At 45.8% G+C, this 14538-nt stretch overlaps 3 protein-coding genes across 4 annotated transcripts in view; 2 read left to right on the top strand and 1 right to left on the bottom strand.

Moving 5' to 3' along the window:
• The window catches only part of LOC105449331 (dystrophin-like), a 47106-nt gene that overhangs the window by 11078 nt on the left and 21490 nt on the right, over window positions 1-14538 (bottom strand). The gene's annotated exons all lie outside the window — the stretch shown is intronic.
• Window positions 1318-4366, top strand: LOC105449371 (pro-resilin-like). The gene is made up of 4 exons (XM_011688564.1): window positions 1318-1341; window positions 1856-3031; window positions 3215-3623; window positions 3988-4366. The coding sequence occupies exons 1-4, from the start codon at window positions 1318-1320 to the stop codon at window positions 4140-4142; spliced, it is 1764 nt and encodes a 587-aa protein (XP_011686866.1). The 3' UTR covers window positions 4143-4366.
• LOC105449384 (storkhead-box protein 2) overlaps window positions 8548-14538 on the top strand; it is a 74328-nt gene continuing 68337 nt past the window's right edge. For both annotated transcript variants that reach the window (XM_011688599.1, XM_011688590.1), the window contains exon 1: window positions 8548-9163. The gene's annotated coding sequence lies outside the window, so the exon portion shown is untranslated. The remainder of the gene's footprint in view (window positions 9164-14538) is intronic.

The following is a 14538-nucleotide window of genomic DNA, read 5'->3' as shown; positions in this document are numbered from 1 at the left end:
GCACTTTTTTGTTGTTCTTCACTGAGAAATGTATAAATTCAAATATCATTCCGGTTAGATTAAGTAAAAATAAAGTAAAAATTAATCGACGTTAAGAAGATCGATCGGAAACATTAATGAGTGCTCAGAGAGTTACTTCAAGTTATCTCGCGCACTTATTTGGTGCTTCGCGTGCAAATGTATGCACGTGCATGCACGTCGTCCGGGGAAAATTTGTGCAATCCGTGCATTCGTACCGAATGCAGGTGACGGTAGCGGCGGTACACGCTAAGATGAGACGGGGATACGTTATGCAAGTTTGCGCCACACAAGTCTGTTGCGTCAGAATGGATCGTCAGTTCTACGTGCAGAACGCGGAGAAGCGACGTTTAAGCTTTTTACATAATTGGAGGACATACATTTCGTGCGCGTGTCACCGATGTTTAAACATGTCGACCACAAAGGAGCAACTAGAAGTCGGCAAACTTTTTCTGTAAAGGTCTAGATATAAATATTCTAAGCTTTGCGAACCCAAGAAATACTTTCCACAAATGTTTTAAAACTCAAACAAATCTAAAATATGTGGTAATAATAACGATACATATATATGATAATAATGACTGTAATTTTTTTTACGACCCTTGCGTCAAAGCGTGTGGCTTTTCCGATCCTTCACTGACAGAAGAAAAATAAAATTAATTGAATGATGTGGTTACGTATATCATGATTAATTAAGCAATTAAGGACAGGATACATGTTGTCTGCGCTACGTGTTTCCATAGTCTTATATCCACACACACGCGGTAGTTCTCCAGTTTTACATCGCGAAGCTTAAGAAAGGACGCGGCTAAGCATGCATTTTTTACGTTCTTTCGCGCGCGGCGGATACATATCGAGGGCGATATATCAAGGACCGCGTCAAAGGCTCCACGCGAGACGATTTAGAGGTGCTCCAGATGATTACGGAGTTAACGATTCGCGGCGCAACGCTGACGGGAGTTCTCGATCGGCGAGATATAGAGCGCGAATCTGCTCGTGAGCATTACGCTTACGTATACACGTCGATCCGGCTCTTTTCCATCGATCCCGTGCAGCATCTTGTGACACACTTGCGTCGAACGTTGCTGTAAATCTTTGCCGATTGCACCAAACTATGATCTAGAAAACGCGGATGAGCCCCGGGATATATAAAGAGCGTAGCGGACCTCGTGTTTGTCATTCCCTCGAGAAATTCATTCCGCGCTGGAAGGGTAGCGACGACAGGCAGGGAGAGCGAGTCTCCCCCGGAGGGATAGAGTAACAGAAATTCGATTTCCTTTTTGCCGCTGGAAACACATTATGGGAGTCGTCGATATGCTCAAGGTGAGAAGAAATAATACATTAGCTTTATGAAACATGAAGCTAATGGATGTATCTTTGAATATATCGAAATGTAGAAATTACTTTGTTGAGAAGTCGATCACGAATTCATTAAAGTATATATTTGTTTTTGTCGTCGATTACAAGTATTGTATTTATGTCATACATACGCTTTCAAATATATTTTTTGACGATACTGTACTTAGGATTTCATCTCGGTAAAAATTTATATAGAAGGATAATATGTGTTATAAATTCTGTTACTAAAATAAATTCCACAGCATAGGAAGCGCGTATAATTTCGAAAAAACAACCAACGTAGCATAAATCATACAATTAATTGTTTAATTTGATGCAAGATTAAACATAAATTTGATGATCGTTTGATATTTTGGAGCGAAATTAATATTAACATAATTTTATTACAGTTTGTAACACATACTTTATGATTTAAAAAATTTTGTAAGATTGTCGGTATCTCATATTATAATGGCGCGCTATAAAATTCTTGTCGCAGATCAGTGGAACGTTTATCGTGATGCTGACTGTGGTGCGTTCGGAACCTCCGGTTAATTCGTATCTACCTTCAAGAACGGGCACATCCGGTGCGAATGGCGGCCTATCCACCCAGTACGGCGCACCAGATTTCAATAACGGCGGTGGCGTTAATAGAAACGTTGGCGCAACAAGTTTCAGCGGGCTCGGCGGTAACGGCGCAGGTAATGGTCCGTCGAAACTTTACGACGTACCCATCGGGGGAAATGTCGGCGGAAATGGTCAGTTTCAAGGAAACGGATTCGGGGGTGGACCACCCTCTAGCTCTTACGGCGCTCCCGACGGTGGCTTTGGTGAAAGCCGTGGCAACGGAGGAAGACCGTCGACTAGCTACGGCGTTCCCGACGCGAGTGGACGTAACGGGGGTGGTTACGGAAACGGAGGTAACGAAGGAAGACCGTCGACTAGCTACGGCGTTCCCGACGCGAGCGGGCATGATAGGGGTGGTTTCGGAAACGGAGGCAACAAAGGAAGACCGTCGACTAGCTACGGCGTTCCCGATGCGAGTGGGCACAACGGGGGTGGTTTTGGAAATGTGCAGGGCAACGAAGGCAAGCCGTCGACTAGCTACGGCGTTCCCGATGCGAATAGGAACGAGGGTAGTTTCAGAAATACAGGCAACGAAGGAAGGCCATCGACCAGCTATGGCGTTCCCGGTGGAAACGGGGGTGCTTTCGGAAGCGGAGATTTCGGAGGAAGACCGTCGACTAGTTACGGCGTTCCCGGGGTGAACGGAAATCACGAGGGTGGCAGCGGAAGACCCTCGAGCAGTTACGGCGTACCTGGTGCAAATGGAAATACGAATGGCAAAGGTCGTTTTAACGACAGAAATAGTGGCGGAAGACCGTCGAGCAGCTACGGATCCCCGAATGAAAGTGGATTCGGTGGAGGATTATCAACCAGTTACGGTCCACCTAGTAGAGGTGGAAATGGTAACAATGGCTATCCATCTGCAGGAGGCTCAAACGGAGGAAGTTTCGCAAACGGTGGGACTAACGGCTATCCATCTGGAGGTCCAAATGGAAATGCAGGGAATCTCGGGCACGGCGTTGGGAGTTTTGGAAGAGGAGAAGGAAGAGAAGAAGGAGGAAGAGGTACAGGCGGGGGCTATAACGACAACGCGCAAGAGGAAAGTACTGTAAGTGTATGAATTAAGATAATATCTTGTTAAGATAGGTAATTGGACCAGAAGCGAACGCGGCGATTATCCGAAGTGGTTCGTAGAATAATTTTCTTCAGAAATATACCAGGCCTTCTGACAGTTTTGTCAAACTACTTTTATTTCGTCGGTAACTTTAAAGATTTATTATCTCATTTTCAGGAGCCGGCGAAATACGAGTTTTCATATAAAGTGAAGGATCAGCGAACCGGCAGCGATTACAGTCATACGGAGACTAGAGACGGTGACCGAGCTCAAGGCGAGTTCAACGTTTTGCTTCCAGACGGTAGGAAGCAGATTGTCGAGTATGAGGCTGATCAGGATGGATTTAAACCGCAAATTAGATACGAGGGCGAGGCGAATGCCGGCGATGGATACGGCTCCGGCGGAACGAGTGATAACAACGACGGCTATTCTTCTGGTCGACCAGGTAGCGAAAGCGGTGGCTTCGCGAATAACTCAGGATTTAATGGAGGCGGTAGTAACGGCGGTTATCCAAGTGGCCCCGGCGAGGGAAAACTCGGCGGATTTAATAGCGGAGGCGGCAACGGTTATCAGTCGGGAAGACCAGGTGCGATAAGATATTGCGATCCGCCATTTAATTGAGTCAAAAAGTGACAAGAGAGACAAGTAGAAATTTTGGAAGAATATATTAAATAACTTTTAATCTTTGTGAAGAGAAATATTTAAATTTTGTATATAAAATATATTTAAAAATTTAATTTTTAATAATTTTAAAATTAAAAAGTATCTTATATTAATATTCTCCCTTCTAGTAGATTTTTCTATCACTATATTTCTTTTTAACTTCTATTTAAATAAAATAATTTAAGAGAGCACATCATTTCCGCAGAAAAATAATAAATTACTTTGTGCATATACTTTAACATTTTGTTTGTGGATTCTTGGATTGAAATTTGATTTATATTTTATAGCGGGACAATCTTTTGGCCGAGACAATGACGGTGGTTTGAGCGGTGATATCGGCGGTTACTTTTCCAATCCTCCCAGCAATAACATCGGCGGTGGTGATAACGTGAACGTTGGAAGAAACAGGCAAAATAGCGGTAATAGTGGATATCAATATTAAAGAAACATTGAACACATATTTCAATAGGTTTAGAGATTATCACTGTTCTGGAATTTTGCAAAAGGAAAAAGAGAACCAAGTGAAAAAAAATATTTAGCATAAATTTATCTGCATATTTAGCCAAATATTGTTTAAGAGTAGTCACACGCGGATAATGGGAAACTTCGATATTACCACATTATTGTATTATTATCCATTTACGAGATTTTTCCAACAAAAGAAACAAATTTATTAAAATACGAAGATACACATCTCTTGCGCTTTATAGATTCGTTAAATATAAAAATCGCAAATTAATATTTATTATTAATGTTCTGCATTCATAGCACGACTTATATATTTAAACTTATGTAGCAACCTTTAGTTAGTGAGCAAAAAAAAAAGAAAAAATAAACGAACGTCTAACCGATATTGATACAAATCTTTCTTCATCATTGTAAAAATACTTTTCTCCATATGACTGTCCACTGCGATCAGTCGAAAGATCTATTTCTATGCTTTTTTTTGAAAAGCAAACATGTATGAAAATTACGTAATCGCAAAATTATAAAGGCAGATATGAACCGTTAGGTATATGGAATTAGACATTGTATGTGCAATGTACATGTGCAGCTGCGTAGAATAATTTCGTCCTCTTACGCCGAACTAATTTCACACTTCCGCGGCGTGCTCGGGGGAGCGCGACCTTAAGGGACCCACTCGCACGACGCCGCTCATACGACAAAGATTAACACGCGGCAGAAACACGGCCGATGTGTACAATTACGCAGCTCCGTATCCGGCTTGCGTTATATCTCGTGCGACCCGCTCGCTCGGCCGGGCCGCCGGCAGGAAGTCGAAGTCGGCTTGGTCCGTACAGCCACGTGTGAATCTCCGGGTATTAAAACGCACAGGGTACTGCAGCCGGTCGCGGTTTCCCAAACGGCCCCCGCGATGTGCTTCCCCCCCTCCACACACACACCACACACACATACTGGACGGACAGGAGAATCGTAAAAGGTGACGCAGAAGTCAGCCTCCGATTCCGTTGCTTTTGCCGGCGACCAAGAGTCACCAAGATGTAAAATTACTGAAATTCGACCGAATCGGAAAGAACGAAAAAATAATCCTGCGAGAAGAACTGTCCAAAAATATCTAATCCTCTATTATTCAATATTTTTAGAGAGAGAGAGAAAGAGTTATAAACAAAAAATAAACAAATACGCTTACAGGTGTAACATTTAATTTAAAATTGTTACGCGTTTATTGCAGTTTGAGGCTGTTCTAGAAAAAGCTTAGCTTTGAAATTTATGTTTCCTGGAAAGCTTTAAAAGCGAGAAAAATGATTTATTTCACTCTTCTCCTTAAGAGAAATGTCTGCATAAATATTACTGTCCTGAAACGCCTTTCACGCAAATCCCAGTGTTTTTTTTTTTTTTTTATAATAAAATACACCTTTGTCCGCCTGTATTGCGTAAGTTTCGCGCAGGACGATTGTGCGTCTTAGTTAGGTGGACACTTTCGTGACGCGGCGTGAAATTCTCGTGCATTCACACGGGACGACGCATCGGCAATATTTCATAATTAGTTGCAATTCAATTTGTACGGCGACGATATGCGTGCGCGTATATGCGTAGACGCACGCGTGCAAACGCGCATAAATATAGCCAGGCACGACCAGGAACAAGAGAAACAGGTTTCAGCCACACGGTACCGTAGATCCTTAAGGCATCATTGAAGCGAATGGTAAACCAGCTGCGCCCGCTGCTCGGGATTTCACTGTAAATGTCAACCTCTAAGGCACGCGAAACGTCCCTCCGATTTAAAGGAAAGTCGTTCCGCAAGCCGCGAGGCCGTATAATAAAGTCGTTGCGCGAACGCGGAGGGATGAAAGACGCGAAGAGGGTGTTCATTCAACGACCGACTCTCGCGCACGCCTCCGGGAGGATGGCTTCACCCTTGTGCGATCATCTCTCCGCCTCGTTCTCGCATGAAAATATTAGGGAAGAAACGAAGAGTTAACGCTTCCTCCAGCTTTCGAAGGATCAATTTTTATAATGGATCGCTTTATAATCATGAAAAAAAAGTCAATGGTTCACATTAAAGTGAAAAAATGAGAAATGAAACGTATACGGGATAACAATGTGGGACTTTTTGCCAATCGATTCGTTTAAGCGGCGTATTATTAGCGGCTAGAAGCCCGAGATCGAATAATCCGATATTCATAGGCGATCGTAATTGACGCGAGGAGATTCTCGCGCTGTCCCGCACTTTCCAAACTTTCCTAACGCGACGGCCGTTTTTTTTAATTTCGAAAGGCGAAAAAGTTATTGTTGTACGCGTTGCGGAGCGACGTAGCCCCGTTACGCTTAAACAGAGATACTTGCCGGGCACATTAGAAAGTTGCGGGGTTTATGAAAGTACACGAGCCGAAGCATCGTTAATTACCGCTCCTCCGCGAGTGCGAAGTGGTCTAACGTCCACGAGGATGCTAAACGCCCGCCCTCGCCGCCAAGGATCAGTCTAATTATTTTATGACGATGTGAAAATTACCAGATCATCGCAAGACAATTTCGCGCCATTCGGTTCTTCCTGTCGGCGAAGTCTAAAAGATTTCACACATATCTTTAAAACATGTTCTCATGTCACTATGATTCTGTGCCTCTCGATTTACTAAGTTAAAAAATATATTATTTTTAAATAATTAATTAGTTATATACAAATTCATATTTATGCAATGATTTAAAAAACCTTGATATAAATATAATATTTATCAATAAACAATTAGCTTTATAATAACATATTTGTATAATTAAAATAACGTTTATTTTATAAGAATAAGAATATCTATTCTTCCTGTCTTTTTTGTCATTTATAAAAATTACCATCATGATCACTCTCGCTTTACATTTTGACGAAGAACCAGCGTGTGGGAAAAATTATCTCGTCTAGATAAGTAAGCTGAAAATGATCCTCGGCATCTGATAAATCTCACACCTCGGCATAACGTTTCGCGACGAGGCGTCTCGTTACCGGGCGCTCTGCACTTAGGTGTTTTCGGCCATATTCGGCGATGCATCCGGGCATCTTTACGATCCCAGGCAGGAGGACCCGTCGGTAACCCCATCGGCCGCTCTCACCGTCCTTCCCCGTCCCTCTCTCGCTCCTCTCGAAACGTAATCGTTTTTGCAGCCGGTCCGGTTCTCGGCGTCACCGACCTACCGGAACGCGTCGCGCCGGGCTCGAGCGCGACGTCCGACCGGGGGCCAGGTATGAAAAGACGAAACGGACACGCGGAAATTCCATCGTGATTTTCGCTCCGGCGCTTCCCTTTTTGCATCTTTGCACGCGCATCAATGAGCTCAAGGATATAGAAGTAAAACCTCTTCCCGTCTTCCAAGATCCATGTGTGATGGGATTCTCTCGTCGCGGCCTCGCTGAATAAATCGCCTAGAGATATTATTCCAGTATCTCGCCGGAAAACAAATAAGAACAGAAATAATTTGAGAATATCCGTGCTGCTTCCAACGCCTCGCCATTGTATAAGCTACAGGCTTCCTCTGGATCTCGGAGAAATGCTCTATCCCAAGATATTCCATGCGTTATACCTCGTTACGGATGCTGGGATGAATCGCGAGGAACGCGTTAGCATTGAAAAAGAGCAACTTCCTCCTTAGCAACAGTCGAAAGTAGAAAATCATGCTACTAAATTTAGATTAAAAGTGGACGTTGAAGAAAATACAAACGCTTGTTGCTGAAGTAAGAGTACCCGAGGCGCAGCAGTGCAGCCCGCCTCTCATTCTACAATCCGATTCTTATGCGCAAATCCGAAGGATCGTTCCGACGAAGCCGCGCAGCAAGTGCAGCTATTTCTCGCGGGAATTTATCGTGAAGGATCCCTCCCGAACGGGTCTTAAAACCGGGTGACTTCTCGCAGGACAACGTATCGAAAGAAAAATCCAAAAATATCCTCGGGGCCCCCCCGTTCGTGATCCCATGCGAAGAAGGAGAGAGAAAGAGAGAGAGAGATATCCTAGCGTCCCGGCAAAAAGAAAGAGAGAGAGAGACAGATTGAGAGGATGGCCCCTACTCCATTCGCGGAGAGCAAAACCCCACCACGGACGCTGCAAACGCACAGCGACGGGGAAGAGCGAGACGGGGTGGCCAAGAGAGCGGCGGCAGGACGAGAGCGAGAGGACGAGAGAGAGATACGTGGAGAGAAACGAAGAGGAGAGACCCCGGCGCTGTTCTGAGTTTTCGGAGCAGTCAGCGGCGGCGGCAGCGGCGGCGGCGGCGGCGGCGGCGGCGGCGGCGGCGGCGGTGGCGGCGGCGACGGCGGAGCCAGTTTCTCGTAGCTGCTCGTGCGGCGGCAGCCTGCGGCGGCATCGTGCCCGCTGTGTATCTCTCCCCTTCAGTATGAAGCCGACGACCGTGCCAGCTGCAGCGGCTGCACCTGCCGCACCGTCCTCGACAACGCGCGACCATCGTGTATCCCGCCGCGCCTGCGACGCGCGTCGCCGTATCTCCTGATCGTCTCTCGTGAGAGACGAGACCCCGCGCGCGCGTTTCGGAATTCTTCGTCCCCGTCCCGTTGAGAGGATCCCGGCGGGATCCTCTCCGCGCAAGCGGATCAATCGGGCCGAAAGGGGAAAATCGCGTGATCGCCGATTCCTCGTTTCTTTCTCCTCCGCCTCGCTCGCTTCTTTCGTTGACGAGAAGTGCCGAGATTCGTCGAGAGGCGCGTGCTCGCGCCCGTGCACGTGTCGTGCACCCAGGTGGACAGAGATATAGTCGCGCCTGCATCTGGTACGCGCGCCGCGGGCGAGTTATCATCGCGGGTCAGAAGAACTGTGTGATACGCGCGCCAAGGAGGCGCGGCGCACCGGCTCTCCCGGACTAAAAGTGAAAACTCGTCCTATACGTCCTTCTCGTTTATCACCTTCAAATCGGACTCCCATCGTCGGTGATAGCCTTGGTAATTAGGCGAGAGCGCAGAGGCAGGCATCGTGCGGGATAGTGCGACGATCACTCGTCGCGGCAAGGTGAGTCCCGATTCCAGTCTCGAGGGTCAAGAGCGGTCAGATCTCTCGCGCGACGAGACGACGGGCGAATTCGGAGTCTTGAGATTACGAAATTTAATAACACACACATTCAAACATTTTCAACGGCCGAGTCCTATTATAATTTTAATTACGAAAGATTACGTGCTGCTTTCTTTTTGCTCTCTTTTTTTTATACAGGTTATATTTCATTTTTTAATTAGTACATAATAAATGTTACTTTCGAAAGTTTTTTTTTTCGATAACACAGGTGTGATTTATGTCCTTCGAGAAACTTTGGAAATTGTTCTCATAAACAATTCATAAAATTTCACTTTTCCGCGAGCAAATCTCATTAAATGTTCTATTCCAATGATGTAATTATACATTGTATAAATTATGTCATTGTATAATAAAACGCAGTTCGAGATGAAAACAGAAATATTCGTATAATTTCAGAGGAGTGTCAAAAGAAAAAAAAAGAAAGGAAATATATATATTTACAAGATAATATAGAAATAAATTAAAAATAAATTAGAAACACAATGATTGCAATTGGAATTAGTTGAATCTATTTAGATTCTCTATTCTCAGCTGTGGAATTTATTCTCCGTTCGATGCGATATATCGTACTACTGATTGTCGTGCTAAGATTTAATTGGCATTTCGTTGGCGGAAACTTGCTGTCTAACTTGTCATCGTATAAATGACGCGGAGACACTCATTTGTACAAATAACGTGTGAGGCCTTTCTTTCACCGCCAAAAAAAAAAGGAAGAGAAACAACATTTATCTTCGCGCTTCCGCCACGCGGCTTTACAATAATAGCGCAACGATAATAGCGTTAATAACGGCGCGCCGTGCGGGGGTCTTCATTAATGCTAGTCGACGAGAGATGGTCCTTTGAAAGCCTGAGAACCCGGATGATTTACCGTCGTCGTCTCGTCACGACGAGACCGTCCCGACGATTTATTCGGCGGAGGTCGATGGTCTCCTTTTCCGCACGAATCGACGAGAGAGGCCTGGCCGCGACCTCGACCTCGGGAAATAACGCGGAATTACCATCCGGGATGGCTAAAGCGGCCGGGGATAATGTAACGTGGGACCTCGGGGCCAGGAGAGACGATCGCCTGTGGTATAGTCGCAACAATTCTCGCTAATGTGTTGCATTAATCGCGAACTATTCTTCCGCTCTCTCTTTCTCTTTCTTTCTCACTCTGCCTTCTGGGACAGACCACGCCACGCAATATCGGAGCCGAGTAATATTTTGTTAGATTTTAAATTGTGGGAGCAATTTTGTAAAAATATATATCTAATTAAAAATAATTAATAACTTTTATATAGCTCTATTATATTTAAAATTCGATTGAAAAGTTTTCAGTTCCATATTATTTAATTTTACTATCCTACATCTACCATCGTAGTTATCTTTTGCGTGAAACTCATTCTCTTCAAACAAACAATTTTTAGATCGATAATTTTCGCGCTGTCGGGTCGCAACCTCAATTTTGAGAGGTGAAAAATTATGGTTGCGGCAGCGTAACGCCCTCCGATTGATTTGTGTTCAAGTCTTGGCGACGCAGGCGCGGCTTCCTCTCTCGGGCACGATCGCGCAACCGTCTTTCGTCTTCGCGATCCGCGACTCGCGTCGGCTCTCCGCCGTGTTTCACGCGCGTCGCAATTAAAGTCGCAACTTGTCTTCGGCGACATGGCGACGTCGTGTCCTGGGGAGAGCTAACCGCGAGCGCTGCAGTCATTAACTACCGACACAATGCCGGGCAATTAAACTGGTTTGTGTTGTCCCCGCGCTCGCGAGAAACTCGCTCAATCTAATTTCCATGGCAATCTACTTAATTATCTCGACGGTTTTCGGACCTTCGGTCGGAGACGTTCGCCGTCGGTTAAGAGAGGACATATATGCCTCTCGGGAAAGTGATTATTTTTCGCCGTGGCACAATAATATTGCCGCGGCGTTTATCCATCGTTAACCCTTTCGATCGCGTGGGGTATGAAAGCGAGCGTCTCGGGTATCGATGCCCGGCATGTTTTCACAGAGAGTGCCTCGGTAATACGGTATATATATCGTAAAGGACGTTGCAGGTAGAAAATAACGTTCCGAAGAAAGGTCGCCTGAACCCTCTCCTTACGTAAACGGCGCTTTCCCCCTTGGTTAAGCTCTCTTTCAAAAGCGTCGGCTTATCTCTCAACTTTCACAATAACCAAACAAGAATAAATAGGGAAAAAATAATCGCGGGATCGAGGACTGCCCCTTTTTCTGCAGCGGTACCATATATCTCGTTTTGAACTTCGTGACCCGTGATGGCGTTTAACGTCCGTGGAAAACTCGATGTTCGTCATAGTAAAATCGTTCGCATGGGAGCCGCAGAAGTGGCACACACACGAGCAGGTGAAAAACACATAAATACGCCGCACCTGTGCGGGTATACGCATTCAATGCGGTATTAATTGAGGGTATTTAACGCCCATATATTATCGTCGTGACACAAATAAATTCTATACGGGAGGGACGGTGGCGCGTAATACAACGCGCCATCGATTCTCGTTTCGGCTGATAACAGCTGGTAAGACACGGCTGGCCAAACTCGTTCCTATTATCGTTTAATAATAATCTGCCGATTTGTCTTCGGGTGAAACGGGACTAGAACGCACGCGTACGGGCGAGAAACAGTACGTGAAAATTGCGTAACGTCTGATTCAGGCGAATCGAATACAAATCCCGTGTACCGTTTGACGTCTTTTCAAGAAAGACCGGTAACACACCAACCACAGTACGTGCGTATGTCTTTATCAGTCTTTTTTCAGTACAGGCCAATTAAAACTATACAGTATGTGCGTATGTCTTTATCAGCTTTTTTTCAGTACAGGCCGATTAAAATCAGAGTAATGATTAATACGTGAGAAACTTTAATTGCAGCGTATTGCGTCACGTTATAGTGTAAAGAGAAACAAAACGCGTTTTCCGGTGGTGCACAGTATCCTCTTGCTCATTGTTATTTAAAGAAACGAATGAAAAATAAATTTATTCTGTCGCAAATAATTATTTCAAAAATAGAACGAAATGAAATGAAGAACCTGCGCCTACGTTGCGAGATTAATTGCCAGACTCCGTAATTATCGGACGCGTGTGCTGCGAGATACGGCAAACGGGGTACAGGTGTGGAAAACGGGTTATCTTCGCGAGACGAGTTCGAAAACGATATGCGCGATCGTGGACGCGAAGTCGATCGTTAAGTAAGTCGACGGCCAGTCGAGTCGCCAGTAAAGATTAGCGCCGCGCGCGGGCAGTGCGGCCGCGCCGAGCGCGAAACGTGGCGGCGCAAAAGAAGATTACGGTTCGCCCTGAGAGTACATCGTTACGCGGGGGCCTTTTATGCCCGGCTCAAATCGCCATTTAGGTACTGTTTACAACGATTCCCAAGCCCGCGCGGTCGGGACTGCTACGACCGCGAAATGGACTTCTCCTCGCGTAATACGGCCGCGGGAATCGACGAGGTTGAAAATAAGTTCTCGGGAAGTTATCCAATCCCATAAACCCTTCAGCTCACCGCGATTTAGATCCCGGTAGTATTTTGCGATAATTAGAAAATTGTCGCGTATTAATCGTCGACATTTTGCAAGATCACCGTTACACTTATAAGTACAATAGACAACGTCCCGCGGGAATTCTGCCGACCAGCCGATAATCGGCGTCGAATCTCAATCGCCCGCTCTTCTCTTCGATTTATCTTCGCTTGGTTTCGCTTCGCCCGACAGGTTGAATGCTTTCTTCGTGACTTACGTAAAAGCGTCAAACATATATATATTTTTTGATACGCGGCCCGGACTGTACCTGATAAAGCCGACGAGGCGCGCGTGGTTCCAGCGACCTTCACGAACGATCGGTTACTTGTCGCGCCCGCACACACGCAGTTACGTTCGCCGCGTATTCTCGATTTATTTATAGTCGACCTTTAACAGTACTCTTACTCGCGGATCTTTTATATATCCCGAAGGAAAGTTGGACGGTAAGAGCCCATTTTACGGGCGCAGCACTCAAGCCGCAGCGCGGTGAGTGCATCGAGCGCGTAATTGATCGATAGCTAACTATCTTTCCCAGGAGCGTTACGTGTACGGAGAGAGACAGAGAGAGAGAGAGAAAGACGGTGGAAGAGAAAATTATCGACCTGCGCGCGTTTACCGTCTCCTCCCTCGACAGACGAAGAAACAGATATATCCGGCGCGCGCGATATGTATTTCTAGCTTCGAGAAATCCGATTGTCGTACGACAAAACCTGCAACGAACGCGCGTGTAGCCGAACATACGTGATCTGCGCGTTTCCTATTTCCGAACTCTCACTTCGCGCGCGCGACGATTGCATTAGCTAATGTTTAATTGCGAGTTCGCAAATGCAGAGAATTGTGAAATTAGTCGCGCTACATGGCAGCCCGCGCGCGGTTTCTTCAATTTCGCGAGTTAATTCATTTTTACATAACGTCCTCGAAAAATCTTCATCTACCCGCCAGACTTTCCCGTTCGCTGACCTTACGACGACGTGGTAGATCGAGGGGGAGGAGAGAGAGAGAGAGAGAGAAAGAGAGTTCCTCAACCCATTCCCGGTAGTAACAAGGCTAATGGAGGAACGATCGTGTTGGTCGGCTTTTCGAAGTGCCGCGGCGTACACGCGCGCGGGTAATTTCTCCTACGCTTGATTCCGCGAGAAAAACAAGACCGTAGGAAGAGGAACACACGATCGACGCGCGCCAACACACTCACTTGTCACTTACTCAGCGGACCATCCGACGCATTAAGCGCGGCAGAGGATTCGAACATTATTTGTAGTGTTTCACTTTTACAATTGGAACTTTCGAACGAGGTACATCGAAGCCTCCGTCAATTTTAGTAAGCAGAAGATTTACATGCCTTTTCTTCAGTTATTCGTGGAATTTTCATTATTTAAAATTTTGAACAAGAGAAAGCTTGAAGAGAATAATAATTAATATTATATGAATGATACAAAAAGCACGTACATGTGTACATAAAACGCTCGGTAACGGCGTGATGTATCGCGCGACTGAAGACGCGAGTATCTCGAACGAACGTACGGAGTGTACGTATATTCGCGTTCGATGGAGCGTGTTAGTGCCTCAATTAATCTCTATGCAGAGCCTCGTAAACGCGACATCGACCAGCGACCTATCGCTATCACGTGTCGGCTAGAGACACACATCGGCCGTTTATGGTCAAGCCAGTGAGGAGCGGCGAGGAAACTCTTGACGAGCGATTCAGAAAGCGGAGGTCGGACAGCCTAGAAAGATGGCACACACACACACACTCGGTACGCCAATCGTCGTCGCTCGACCACGCGAGCGCAGCGGGGT

The sequence above is a fragment of the Wasmannia auropunctata genome, unplaced genomic scaffold (genome assembly GCF_000956235.1).
Source record: "Wasmannia auropunctata unplaced genomic scaffold, wasmannia.A_1.0 LD336111.1, whole genome shotgun sequence".
Lineage (NCBI taxonomy): Eukaryota > Metazoa > Arthropoda > Insecta > Hymenoptera > Formicidae > Wasmannia > Wasmannia auropunctata.
The sequence above is the reverse complement of the archived record's forward strand: the minus strand, read 5'-3'. Positions and strand labels throughout refer to the sequence as shown.